Raw genomic sequence first — 14,339 nt, 5'->3', positions numbered from 1 at the left:
CTGAAATGAGTGTCCTGGGGCTTTCCTGGCCCTGGAGATGGGGCTGATTGTGTCTCTGCTATTCCATTATCTTCTATGGTGTGTGAGGTGAAATGGAGGAGGGGGAGATGTTATCTGCACACCTGCTACAGCCCCCAGCCATATACAAGTGTCTGTGAGAGAAAACTTTCAGGGACTTGGATATCTCTCACTAGTTGTGTGATTTTACTATTTTCACCAATCTCTGGAGGCTTCTCCTTCCCCACAGATGAACATTTTTGGTTTATAAATTCATGATAAATGTTGAGAATGATGGAGGTGAAGCTGGGGCTGACTGACTGACTCTTCACCTGCTGTCTCTCATTGAGCCCCAGCTCTGTACATCACAAAGGCCTCCCACAGGCCGAGCGTGAGGTGAGTGTGGCCTCGGGGGATGCTTTTTTCGCTGTGTTGTGTGGTGAAGGAAGAGTGAGGGGCGTGGCCTGAAAACTACAAAGTAGTGATAGAACTTCATAGGGGGGCGTGTTCTCGCTGGAATGATTTGCTACAATTACATATGTGGGGGGAGAAGTCAGCACAGGTACTGTTAGGAATTCCCCGCCCAACGCAGACGTCACTGACTTTAAAAAGTCCCCCCAGTGTGGACAAAGGGAGCGGAGTAGTCCGGGTGCTGTGACCCCCCAGTAGTGGAGGGAGACCTGTGTTGCCCAGTAACAGTGCGGTCAGCCCCGCACGTCTGGTTGCCAAGACTGAGCAATCCGCTGCCATTGTCCATGTTCTGGCATCCGGAATGTGATTGTCCGGACTGTGACATGGAGGATCCGATTACCCCGAGCTGTGATTGGCTGTCCGGACCGTACAGAGCGCTGAGCTTTGAGGATGCTGAGTGGCCGGTCAGTATCTCCAGGACTGAGCAGCGGAATACATCGTCCAGAATGACTCCTCATCACCCCGCCGGGCACCACGGGGCGGAGCGGGCATGGCTCTCCCGCTGGCTGGAGCTCAGCACACAGAGGCTCCGGGAGCTCCATCTTATGAGGCAGGAGGCTGAGGACAGGGTGCGGGGGGTTCTGGAGGACGAACACTGGACCACATGGAGGAGGAATACAGAGGACAGCATGGGCCGGACCAGAACCAAAGCCAGGAGGAACCAGAACCCTGAACTGGGCCATATAGAGGAAGAGGAGATAGGGGGCGCCCTAGGGAGAGCCTTCACCCCAGACAAGGGGACTGGTGACCCCCAACACAACCAGGGCCCCGCACTGACCCAGGAGCTCCTACATAGGATGAGCCTGCGGGGACCCCCAGAGGGCTGGAACCCCCCCATGAGCCCCGGACACGACAACCTGGGGGACGGAGCGCAGGTGAGACCACCCACTGTGACATGGGAATCCGAGGGGCTCATTCACATGCTGGACGACCTTGTCCCCAATCATGGCGATTTGGTGATGTGCGATGGTAGAGCGATGCCCACCACATTGCACTGCACAGCAGCCAATAGGACTGAATGGTGTGACATTTCGGTTCTATCACAAAACGCTGGTTCACACTGATGCCATGCGGAGAGAAACGCACAAGATTTGCTGATTTTCCCTGCATCGCACTGCATAGCAATCGCACCATGCGATCTGCTGCAGGTGTCAGCCCGGGTTCACACATATGCAATGTCAGACATTGCACGTGATTCGCACCCGCATTTTATGCAGATCACATGCGATGTCTGTGCAATGCGAGTTCGGCCATACTATTGTATGGCTGAACTCGTATTGGATTCGCACGAAAAAAAGGTGCAGGGGGGCCGGTTCACACTGCCGTGCTGTCCGACATCACATGCGATCCACACTGCGGTGCAAATTGCATGCCGCGTCTGTGCGATGCAAACTCAGCCATACAGATATTATGCTGAATTCGCATCGCATGTGGACCAAACTCACACAGGACTTTTTTTTTTGGGTCCAGCAGTAGAATTGGATGGCATGGGTGTTTGCATGCGATCCGATTGCTGTCAAAATTTGCAGTTCGCTCTGCGATATGCAAACTGATTTGGGGGTGTAATTAGCTTTCTATTGACACTTCCAGCATTTTGCATATGGCAGTGTGAACTGCCTGCTAAAAGTATGCGATGCGTGTGAAGCGGCCCGTAACCTTTCTTCCTCCACACTAGAATCAGATTCATGGGTGTTTTTTTTTTTTTTTTTTCTTTTTCCTTGCACGTGATTGGCTATTCTTTGCAAAGTGAAGCTTCACCTCATTTACTAAGCTCTGAAGCAACTGCACTTGTAAAGTGCACAGTCTATTTGCCTTTAGTAAACCAACCCCATAATGTAGTAGTAGTGCATGCTGCTGGTATTAACAAGCCTTGGCTTAAGTTATAACTAAAGCCAAAACTTTCTTTTTTTTTATTTGAGAAAATCAAGGAAAGTTTAAACCCGTTTGTGACATTTCAATAATAATAAAAAGTTAAAGTGCGAAGAACAGTTTACAGCGTTCAGCGCCAGATTCACATCGCACACGTGTGGTCGTGCACATTGCTGGTTTGAACAAGCCTATAATATATACAGTAACTAAAGACAAGACTTTTTAGTTTTGGATCAGGTAGGGAAGAGTTAAATCCCTTAGTTTTTGCTGTCTGTGGAAATTTCCCTTTATTTGCTATCCAAGAGACAGAACAGGACGTTAGAGGAAATCCCCCAAAGTAAGGGGAATTTCCCTCATAAAGAGGGACTTCAGCCAGGTTCCAAAAAATGGAAAGTCTGCAGCTACAATTCCTGTAGCTTCTGATTTTTAGTAAACAGACATTTACCAGTCCAGGAATCCAGCGCTGTCCTCACCCGGGCCAGTTCTTTGCCAGCTTTTGGGTTCCCAGCACCAGAATGTTAACTGTGGGAAGCCAACTGTGATTCCTTGCCGCTTCACAGCCAGCTTTCCACTGTGCATACGCAAGTCAAACTGCGGCGTGTGACTGGTCCCGTGGGAGAGGGTACGTGTTAAAACCAGGTACCCGGCTTTACCCATAATTTGATTTGTATACCATAACTGTTGGTTAAATGAAGAAATTATAAAAATGGGTACCTGCCCCCCCCCCCCCCCCCCCAAACAAAAACAAATATTCCAAATATGGTAAAGGAGGAAATTTCTCCTCCCTTTTGGGTTTTTATTTTTGTCATCTGTGTCCTGTTAGAGAGATACAGTCCCGTAGGAACAATAGAAAGTAAGAAAAAATTGGTAAATCCCCTCCTAAATGGTTGTCACTAGAACAAGTGTCCCCATTGGAAGACTTCCCCTCTATTCCTGTCCTGATGACAAAATTCAGCATTTTTAGTTTACCAGTTTTGGTAAATAGACCCCGGACTGCAATAAAAGCTGACAGAGGATGCACTGCATGTGCTATTTCTAGCAATGCACCATAACACATGGTAGGCAGGTGCGTTGGGGTGGCACCTCAGTGCACCAATGGGCAAAGTGTTCGCTGCCATGTGCTGGCAGGCAAGGAAGGGCAATTGTTACTGTGAGTCTGGCCATTCTGTGATATGAGCTTACACTCTATTGCTGCCTTTTTCAACCAGGATGCCTTGAGGTTTCTTCAGGGGTGCCTTGGCAAAATACCTAAAAATTGCCCACAAAGGCGTGGGTGGGTGGGTGAAGCCTGCCTTTTTAGTTGCACAAAGCCACAGGTTTCCATTGTGCACCATTACGACCTTTAAGCTGCTGATGTCGTAACAACCAATGACATCATCAGTTGATAAGGAGGATGTCACTTGCCTGCATATTGTCCTTGTTTGACCCTCTTCTGGCTCCTTTCCATCAGCCTTGGGGTGACATTAGCTGAGTGATGGAGAGAAATTGAGGAAGAAGAGAAACATTGGAATACTAGTCAGTACCAGTTTGCAAAAGTATATTTGCTTTGGAATCACCTCTAATGTTGGGTGTCCTACATGTGTGAATGTTGCATTGTGTACAACTATTAGAATCATTTTTACATTTTCGAATGGGGTGCCTTGAGATTGTCCATAACTTTTAAAGAGTGTCTCAACTGAAAAAAGGTTGATAAACACTGCTGTATTCTGTGTGGGGCACACAGTAGCAGTGACACACAGGAAATGTCTTGATCCCTAAACGCAGTTCTAGGAAGGTCACAATAAGATAATAGATATCCAGCTGTACCTGTGTGTGTGTTTGTGTAAGGTGTGTTTAGTGTATCTGTGTGCCTGATTGCAGGGCAAAGTCTTCTGCCACACTACACTGGGGAAATAGGTCGTCAGCAATATTTAAGTGCTGTTAAAGTTATAAATTACAACTTACAGAATATTTAGTAATGGCAGGGTTATATAAGGATACTCTCAGGGACAACCATATAAGTCTTATCTCTGTTGCTGTATTCTGTTACTAGCTGGAAGTTTTATGTTTAGGTGGATGAGATCCATTGTCAGAGCAAAGAGAGGAAATACAAATGAAAGAGGAATTAAAGTCATTTGTCAGTGTGTCATATCAGATATAAAACTTCAGTGCCCTTTCTTCAAAAAAACACAACAACCTGTCAGTACCCTGTATGATTTGTTGCTCTTTGGCTGTCGTGCATAAATTCCCGAAAAGTCAAATCCTAGTATTGTCTAATGCCGCGTACACACGACCGGACTTTCTGGCAGACTAGGTCCAAAGGGATCAGTCCGTCAGACAATCCGACCGCGTGTGGGCTAGTCCAAACGTTTTTCGAAAAAAAAAAATCAGACGGACCTAGAAATAGAACATGTTTCAAATCTATCCAACAGACTCAATTCCGACAGACTGAAATCGGTAAAACCATTAGTCTGTGTGCTAGTCCGACGGACCAAATACGACGCAAGGGAAGCTATTGGCTACTGGCTATTGAACTTCCTTGTTTAGTCCGGTTTACATCATCACATTCAAAATGAACGGACTCAGTCCATTCGCGTGTGGCCAAGTCCTTTCGGAAAGTCCATCGGAACGCCGCCGAAAGTCCGTCGGACCTAGTCTGCCGGAAAGTCCAGTCGTGTGTACGCGGCATAAGGGGCCCATTCACGTCTATGAGACATGCTTGAGTGCAACTTAGAAGAAGTCGCTTGTGGTGCAACATAGTGCACTTTTGGCCCCATAGACTTTAATAACGCACAATAAAGACCCAGAAAATGCACAAATGTGAACCTAGATTTAGTCTCTCATAAGTCAGAGTTTTACATGTTAGATTTTCAGGCTAGCTTCATACTTGAGCTGAAGCTTCTACAAGCATTTGGAGTCTTTTTTTTGTCATGCATGTTTTTTGTGTTTTTAGCATTTTTGTTTAAGGTAATTGAAAACGCACGTTACACCTGTTTTCAGGTGTTTTTTTAGTTGTTCCTATTAAAGTTTATAGGGACCCCAAATGCATGACTCTGCCTCAATGAAGCTGATATACAGGCATACCCCACTTTTAAGTACACAATGGGGTTTATTTACTAAAGCTGGAAAGTGCAAAATCAGGCTCACGTCTGCATAAAGACCAGTGAGCTTCTAACCTCGGCTTGTTCCATCAAGCTTTGGTAATAAAACCTGGAAGCTCCTTGGTTTCTATGCAGAAGTGAGCCTGATTTTGCACTTTCCAGCTTTAGTAAATAAACCCCATTGTGTACTTAAAAGTGGGGTATGCCTGTACTCTTTGGAACCAACGCTCAGGTGTGAACTGGACCTCTAAGTTAGCAATGGAAATACTAAGTGTTAATATTAACGTGGTATAAATCATGGCTGCTTTTAAAAAATGTCCTTTCAATGTAGATTTTTTTTATAGGTTTGTAGGATGCGTGCATGACAATTCTGTTTGTGTAACTATTCCATATTTCATAAAATGGCAAAATTTGACTCTTATTTATCGAGCCATTCACATCAGGATGTGAATAATTTGGTGAATAGTGAAGTTTGAATTGTTCTTAAACTCACGAGCTGCTTTTCCAAAGCTACTGATTTTGAGCAGAAGGAAAAAAAAGTATTTGTTAGAAGAATCTATTTTGCTGGGAGAGCGCCATCAAGTGGATAGTCTGGCCAACTACCTTTAACTATATGTGAGTGGTCACCAAACTCCTGGAGCTATAAGTAAAATGTCAGCTAATAAGTAGCAGTATTGAGACCCACCAAAGTAGAAGAAAACACAAAATTAAAAAATAGCTGTAAAGCTTCGTTCACATGGCTGCAGAGGGCCATACACCATGAAGAAAGTATTTCTGGTCCCATCAAGTATAGGTATTTGTGTACAGCCACAGCCAGCACCCTGTGCAAAGGCTGGCAGACAGCATGGCTATACCCATAAAACCGCACATCCCAATGGTTATATGAGGACTGGGATGGATGCGTAACCCTTGAGGCAAACAGTTTGCATCCAAGGCTGTTCATCATTCTCTGTATGCATGTAACCACTTGAATATGTAAAATCAAAGTATAATAAAGGGCAAAGCTTTTTTAAATTTAGATTTCATAGAGTGGTGGGAAAACAGTGATGTGTTTTTTTGTTTTTTTTTTGCTGTCTGTACCCATGTGGGAGATTTACCCTCTCTAATTTGGCAACTGTCTACATGGGGTTTGGTGGTCTTTTTAACAGTTTATTTTTTTTTTCAGTCAACAGAACCTTACTTTCTGCGTAGAATCGGGTCTGGATCCTTCGCACCTCGTCTCAGACTTGGGAGTTCTGGAGTGACCAGTGATCTTTTGTTTACTAGAAGGTTCAGTGGGAACTGTCTATCGACTCACAGCTCAGGTACAGTAAACATTTGCATGTGAATAGAAACTGCTGAAAATGATTCTGCACGGTACCTGCTCATATACAGTGCCTTCAAAAAGTATTCATACCTCTTGAAATTCTGCACATTTTGTCATGTTACAACCAAAAACGTGAATGTATTTTATTGGGATTTTATGTAATAGACCAACACAAAGTGGCGTATACTCGTGAAGTGGAAGGAAAATAATAAATGTTTTTTTTTTTTACAAATAAATATCTGAAGTGTGGCAGAAATTTGTATTTAGCCCCCCCGAGTCAATACTTTGTAGAAGCACCTTTCACTGCACTTACAGCTGCAAGTCTTTTTGGGGCTGTCTCTACCAGCTTTGCACATATAGAGAGTGACGTTTTTGCCCAAAATTCTTTGCAAAATAGGTCAAACTTTGTCAGATTGGATGGAGAGCTTCTGTGAACAGCAGTTTTCAAGTCTTGTCACAAATTCTCAATTGGATTTAGGTCTGGACTGTGACTGGGCCATTCTAACACATGAATATGCTTTGATCTAATCCATTCCATTGTAGCTCCGGCTGTATGTTTAGGGTCGTTGTCCTGCTGGAAGGTGAACCTCCTCCCCAGTCTCAAGTCTTTTGCAGACTCTAACAGGTTTTCTTCTAAGATTGCCCTGTATTTGGCTCCATCCATCTTCCAATCAAATCTGACCAGCTTCCCTGTCCCTGCTGAAGAAAAGCATCCCCACAACATGATGCTGCCACCACCATGTTTCACTGTGGGGATGGTGTGTTCAGGGGGATGTGCAGTGTTAGATTTCTGCCACACACAGCGTTTTGCTTTTAGGCCAAAATGTTAAATTTTGGTCACATTTGGCCAGAGCACCTTCTTCCACATGGCTTCTCACAAACTGCAAATGGGACTTCTTATGGTTTCTTTCAACAATGGCTTTCTTCTTGCCACTCTTCCAAAAAAGGCCAGATTAGTGCAGTGCACAACTAATAGGTGTCCCGTGGACAGATTCTCCCAACCGAGCTGTGGATCTCTGCAGCTCCTCCAGAGTTACCATGGGCTTCTTGGCTGCTTCTCTGATTTATACTCTCCTTGCCCGGTCTATCAGCTTAGATGGATGGCCATGTCTTGGGGTTTGCAGTTGCGACATACTCTTTCCATTTTGGGATGATGGATTGAACAGTGCTCTGTGAGATGTTCACAGCTTAGGATATTTTTTTTATAACCGAACCGTGCTTTAATCTTCTACACAACTTTATCCCTGACCTGTCTGGCCTGTCTGGTGTGTTCCTTCTCCTTCATGATGCTGTTTGTTCACTAAGGTTCTCTTCCACTAGATTTTAGTTAGGGGTATCAGAGTAAAGGGGGCTGAATACAAATGCACACCACACTTTTCACATATTTATTTGTAAAAAAATTTGAAACCCATTTATCATTTTCCTTCCACTTCACAATTATGAGTCACTTTGTGTTGGTTTGTCATGTAAAATCCCAATAAATCACATTTACGTTTTTGTTTGGAACATGACAAAATGTGGAAAATTTCAAGGGGTATGAATACTATATATATATATATATATATATATATATATATATATTAGATGCATATGCAAAGTGTTTTATTCCAATACAGTGTGCTCGAAGGCTGATCTGATTTGTTGCACTACATCTGCCTTGTAATGGAATAATGAGTATATATCTGACTGATGCAATTCAGTATTTTTTTTCTTTAAAGGATAAGTTCAACCTTCATAACACTCTACATCCATATTTAGGGTTTAACATGTGACTGTGGCAGCGGCCCTTGTAACCACCCCCCCCCCCCCCATCCCTCATTCCCTCATCGTGACTGCAAGCGGGGGATCTACCCCCCCCATCCCTCATTGTGACTGCAAGCGGGGATCTACCCCCCCCCCCCCCCCCCCCGCACACACACACACTTGCTGTCACAATTTAAAAAAACACAGAGTTCTGTAAATGCAACAACTACAAGTACCGATAGCCTTTGCAGCTGTCGACTTGTGGTTCTCAATGAACTATCAGGGTGCTGTTGAGAGTGCTCTAGGTAGTTCATTGATGCTTCCTATTAGAGTGTAACTGCCTGCATGTACAAGGTATGAGCAGGCAGCTTACACAGACAGTCTGCAATAGCCCTGCTTGCATCATTAATCTGCTGACCGCGGGTGCAATTCTTTGCAGGCTCCTAGTAAAAAAAATTGTAAGTGCACATTTTTTTTACCTGCAAAAAGATGCAAGGTGCTTTTTTTTTTTTTTTTTTACAAAGGTGACCTTATCCTTTTAAAGCAGAGGTCCACCCACCGCTGCAAAAATTAAAAATCAGCAGCTACACATACTGCAGCTGCTGGCCTTTAATAACAGGACACTTGCCTGTCCTGCAGTCCACCGATGTCGGCACCGCAGCTGATGTTTCCTTCAGCTGTCGGGTCCTGTCGCCGTCATTGCGGGTAAGAGAACCTAGCAGTGTAGCCTTATGGCTTCATGCCGGGAACCCTACTGCACATGCGCGAGGCTCCGCTCCTCTCTCCTACTGACCCGGCGACAGGGGGAAGAGGAGAGAGCCGAGCCGTGACGTTAATATCCGTGGCTGTGGCTCCCAGAAGTGGGAACAGGATACCTGTCAAAGACGGTATCCTGTCCCCCCTCCCCCCGATAGGTGCCAATTGTGGCACCGGATGGGGGAAAGAAATAAATGAGCGGAAGTTCCACTTTTGGGTGGAACTCCACTTTAAGGCTATATTTTTTTTTGTATTAAGTGTAACCAACTATTTTAGTTCACAGAATATTAAAAAGTATTTATTTTCTCCCTTGCAGGATTTTATGAGAATAGTGATTTGGACTCCATCTCGTCTTCCTGCTCCTCCATATGCAGTGATTCATCCTGTCACACATCCTCCTCTATGATGTCACCACACCGAAGCTCAGAGATGAGACCAAGATCCATAGACTATACAAATGAACGCAGGAAAGAACTGAAAAATGGAAGGGCCCAACCAAGAAGACCCATATCAGCAGGTAACAAAGACTACAAAGATCCATATATGTTCTGTCTTCATGTAAAATCAAAAACTAAGTCACAATAGGATACAAGGTCATTGCATGGGATCTAGCTGTAAAGTAACAGTTTGTTATTTACTTCCTGCAGGGGCCCTGGAAGGCTTTTCTCTCTCTTCCATTTCCTCTTCCCGGTATGACATCAATCAATATAATGAGAGGACTACTTGTGATTATACATATTCTTCAACTCCACCGCTCTGTGCTATTCAGCAGCGCCGCAAAGCCCAGCGCTATATTTGCAAGCTGGCCCTCAAATACCGCTGTAAGCCAGGAGTGACTAATCCTCTCCCTGACCTGGGACCACCAACTCCTAGAACTCCAGTATCTGCTTCCCTTTATTCTGAACACTATAACAGCTGCCCCCCTTCACCTCAAATCAACTCCCTCTCGTCCAGCTTAGGTGATGTTCGTAAAACCCCCAAAGGCTCATGGGGACGTTTCTTTAGTCGTGTCATGCTTAAGAAGGACTCAAGGATTGCAGCCTCAGAGTTAAACCTTCAACACTGTATTAACAATCCACAAAGCAGCCCACGGAGTCCATCCCAAGCAGACGGTCAACTTGTGAGGGCAAAATCCTTCCGGGATTTGTTATCTGTTAACCCATTTAAGAGAAGCCAGAGGGGACTGAACAAAATGTGGTAGTTACATTTCAGTAAAACAAAGACTAAAAATCCACTACACAGCATCAGTAAATATGACAAGTGTGAACCCTGTGCAAATGTATATTATGAAAAAGGCTTGTATATTCTGATTAAAGGAAATGATTACATATATATATATATATATATATATATATATATATATATATATATATATATATATATATATATAGGATGCCAGTGCTGACATCCTTTTGGAAAGAAAAAAATATATATCTAAATTATATATATATATATATATATATATATATATATATATAATATGTGTGTATATATATATAGATATATATAATCTCTTTCGTGGCAGTTTAACTTTACAAAAATATCCAAGGTGGACTCCAGTCCAAGTATAATTTTAAAATGCAGTAGCCATTTACCTGTGATTTGCACGTACAGTTGAGAACAAAGGGTTACATAGTTAGTAAGGTTGAATAAAGACACCAGTCCATTCTGTTCAACCTGAGTGAGTGTCTACAATTGTCCCTATCCCTGTACATTGCACACTCACATCGGTCTCTACCCTCAAGGAGCCCACAATCCAAGGTCCCCATTCATATACTAGGGCCAATTTTGCACAGAAGCCAATTAACCTATCAGCATGTCTTTGGAGTGTGGGAAACCCACACAGCCACAGGGAGAACATGCAAACTCCAGGCAGGTAGTGTCGTGGTTGGGATTATGAACCAGTGACCCTTGTTACTGCTAGGCGAGAGTGCTAACCACTACACCATTGTGTCACCCAACAAAAGTGCTGAAAAATCTTTTGGGCCGTTAATAGAAACGTAAGCCTTCCCTGTGCACAACAAACTAGCCATTACACAAAATGTGTTTCCATCCAACAACCACTATACTGAAATTCACAAGTAAAATTAAAAGAAATTCAGCATTTTTATTGGATAATGATATGGGATGGTAACTGGTGTTGATTATAACTGCTGCAGTTTTCCTTTAGGTTAGCAGAGACATTTTCCTAGTGTCTGCCAGGTGCTGCCATCTTTTTCAAATTATGTTGTGTTTCTTCAAATTCGGTTTTTATGTTTATTTTTTTCTATGGCAGAACATTTCTGATCTCAGGAATATTCTGCTCCCTTTCATTCTATCTTTGGCACTTTTTATATCTGAATGTTGCACTTCGTGTTCAATTACCTTATGCAGCAGAAAAGTGAAAGACATCCAGGCTGTTAAGGCAGAAGCTGTCTTAAAGGGTCAGTCCACCCTAAATTGATGTCAGCTTTTTTTATAGATGTTGGAGTAAAATCTCCTGAAATTGGCTTGTAAAATTCAGGGAGTCTCTTGGTGGCATGCATTTCTGGGTCTGCCCACCTGTTGTGGCCACAATGAGTAAGCTTTCTATTGGGATTTTATATTTTTATCTATATTATGGAGAGTTTAATGTTTTTATATTACTGAGAATGCAAGAGGAGGTGCTGGAATGTGCAGAGGTATGCAGATAAATCCAACATTCCCAGGTGGACCCAACAACAGGGTCAGTAATAGGAGCAGGGAGATTTCCATGTTGGAGTATCGAAGATATATTAAACTAGTGGATGATGCGGCCCACCATGCTAAAATATGTAATTTTTCTGGTTCTTTTACACTCACGGAGACGTAAGGGACTGAAGCCTTATCATACACTTCCTCATATTGGTCTCGTGACTGAGAGGACCATCGTTAGTGACCACAGCAGCCAGCAGCTATTTCGATTTTTTTCTCACAATTCCTTGAGCTAGTACATACTGGACCTGTCAGGCATGTCCTACAGACACTACTGTGGGCAAATGGCTGTGACAGCTTCACAGCCGGTTACGCACTGCGCCTGCGTGAGATGCACTGCGTGTCCTGAATGGCCGGGCAATCTTCTGGGATCGGTGACGTGTCCCAGAAGAAGGGAGGACTGCCTAGGCGGCCTGAGCGGAAGTGGGAGCTGGGTACCTGTCAAGACTAGGTACCCATCATGACAGATTCCCTTTAATGTATATTGTTTACAAAAAATGTATGGGGTACAAAATAGAACCAATAAAACAAAGTTTATGATAAATGCGAAGTTTAAATATTTGCCAAAAATAAAAAGCTGATCAAAATATCTTATAGGAATATTATTCTTAAAATGGACCACAACTTTTATTTTTTTAGTTAATGCCTGTTCTCTTTGGAGATATATATATATATATATATATTATATATATATATTATATATATATATATATATATATATATATATATATATATATATATATATATTTCTTTGTATTCTTTCATTGTATTTGCAAAAAAAATAAACAATAAAAAATGATTTTTAAAATTTCAAGGGGATTTACAGTGTATTTTTACCTCAATTCTATACGTACATCTTTAATCAAATCATCCTAGGAGAGCAAGATGCCTCTACAAGCGACAACACTTATGCCCCGTACACACATACACGGAATTTCCGTCAGAAAAATCTTGGATGTTTTTTTTTTTTTATGAAATTCCACCTAAAGCTTGGCTTGCATACACACGGTCACACAAAAGTTCTCGGAACTTTCGGCCGCCAAGAACGCAGTTATGTACAACACTATGATGAGCCGAGAAAATGAAGTTCAATGCTTCAGAGCATACGTCAAATTATTTCCGAGCATGCATAGGAATTTTGCGCGTCGGAATTGGTACAGACAATCCGAATTTCCCATCGGACTTTTTTACGACCGAAAAATTGAGAACCTGCTCTCAATCTTTTGCTGGCCGGAATTCCGCCAGCAAAAGTCCGATGGAGCATACACACGGTCGGAATTTGCAACCAAAAGCTCACATCGGACTTTTGCTGGCAGAATTTCCGATCGTGTGTGCGGGGCATTAATTAATTCAGCTGGAGTGTTGTCAGTGTTGTCACCTTTGAATGTGTACCCTGACACATTCTGCTGTTTATTGTCATCACAATAAATACTGATGTTTAGTCTCAATGGGATCACGTACATATCCACGGGACGTTCTTACAATGATTGTACATGAAATTGGAGGGAAGACATGAACAATGTAAGAAATAATTATTGTGACCCTACTTCACTTATAATGATCTTTAAAACTATATATTCCTTTTTTGAATCTTGTTCTTTTTATTATCAGCAATTGTGAATATAGTTCTACATTCTGAACCCATATACAAATAAAACCTCCAGGATACTGGGATGTGTCACCCCACATAAGTCACACTCCAATATCACCTCTCTTACCCTTCTGCTTCTCCTAACTTCTGGAGATATTTCCCCAAATCCTGGACCTCCATCATTTACCTTCGGCCAACATACCCGGCACCCCCTATCCTCTGATAGCAGCCGCAATCCACACAATCTCATTTCTATTCCTCTTCTGCATAGAACCAACCTCCCCTTCTTCTGTGCCCTTTGGAATGCCCACTCTGGTTGTAACAAACTCACCACCGTCCATGACCTATTTATCACAAACTGTTCTGCCGTATAGTGTCCGGCCATCAAATAGTGTCCGCCCCGTACTGCGCATCCGCAGTACGGAGCAGACGAAGCTTCGGAAAATCTCTGAAGCTGAACGGCGCCTGCGCCGTGAGTGAAGGTGGTAGCCCCACCATCCAAGCGGACATAGGGTTGTGAATATTAGAGGGCCCCTCGCGGGCGAGCTTCGCTCGCCACGCTTCGGGCTCGGCCTCGCTGCGCTCGGCTCTTTTTTATTCCTGCTCTATGTCCACTTGGACGGTGGGGCTAGAACCTGGACTCACAGCGCAGGCACCGTTCATCCTCTGCAATTTTCGGAATCTGTGTTGCTGTGTACTGCGCATGTGCAGTACGCAGCGGACACTATCGGATGGAGGACGTTATATGACAAGACACCGGCTTCAAGAATCTGACTTTCCTTCTCCCGCTGCCCTCTCCTATGGTGGCCTTCTG

General features: G+C 43.4%; 1 protein-coding gene across 1 annotated transcript; it reads left to right on the top strand.

Annotated features, from left to right (window-relative positions):
- The first annotated feature begins 535 nt into the window (after nt 1-535).
- On the top strand, nt 536-10,576 carry LOC143932280 (uncharacterized). The gene is made up of 4 exons (XM_077455818.1): nt 536-1,343; nt 6,583-6,721; nt 9,539-9,739; nt 9,870-10,576. Exons 1-4 carry the CDS (start codon nt 753-755, stop codon nt 10,421-10,423), a joined length of 1,485 nt encoding a protein of 494 aa, XP_077311944.1. The 5' UTR covers nt 536-752; the 3' UTR covers nt 10,424-10,576.
- The last annotated feature ends 3,763 nt before the right edge of the window (nt 10,577-14,339 follow it).

Source organism: Lithobates pipiens, unplaced genomic scaffold (genome assembly GCF_037356315.1).
Source record: "Lithobates pipiens isolate NorthernLeopardFrog02 unplaced genomic scaffold, aLitPip1_a1.2 Scaffold_10, whole genome shotgun sequence".
NCBI classification, from domain to species: Eukaryota; Metazoa; Chordata; class Amphibia; order Anura; family Ranidae; genus Lithobates; species Lithobates pipiens.
Note: the sequence above shows the minus strand (reverse complement) of the source record. Positions and strands in the feature narration are given on the sequence as shown.

Bases quoted from the DNA above. Each gene is read 5' to 3' on its own strand.
- LOC143932280 (XM_077455818.1), top strand. From the start codon at position 753: ATGTTCTGGCATCCGGAATGTGATTGTCCGGACTGTGACATGGAGGAT. The intron at 1,344-6,582 runs GTGAGACCACCC...TTTTTTTTTCAG, and splicing joins ACCTGGGGGACGGAGCGCAG to TCAACAGAACCTTACTTTCT. The intron at 6,722-9,538 runs GTACAGTAAACA...TCTCCCTTGCAG, and splicing joins TCTATCGACTCACAGCTCAG to GATTTTATGAGAATAGTGAT.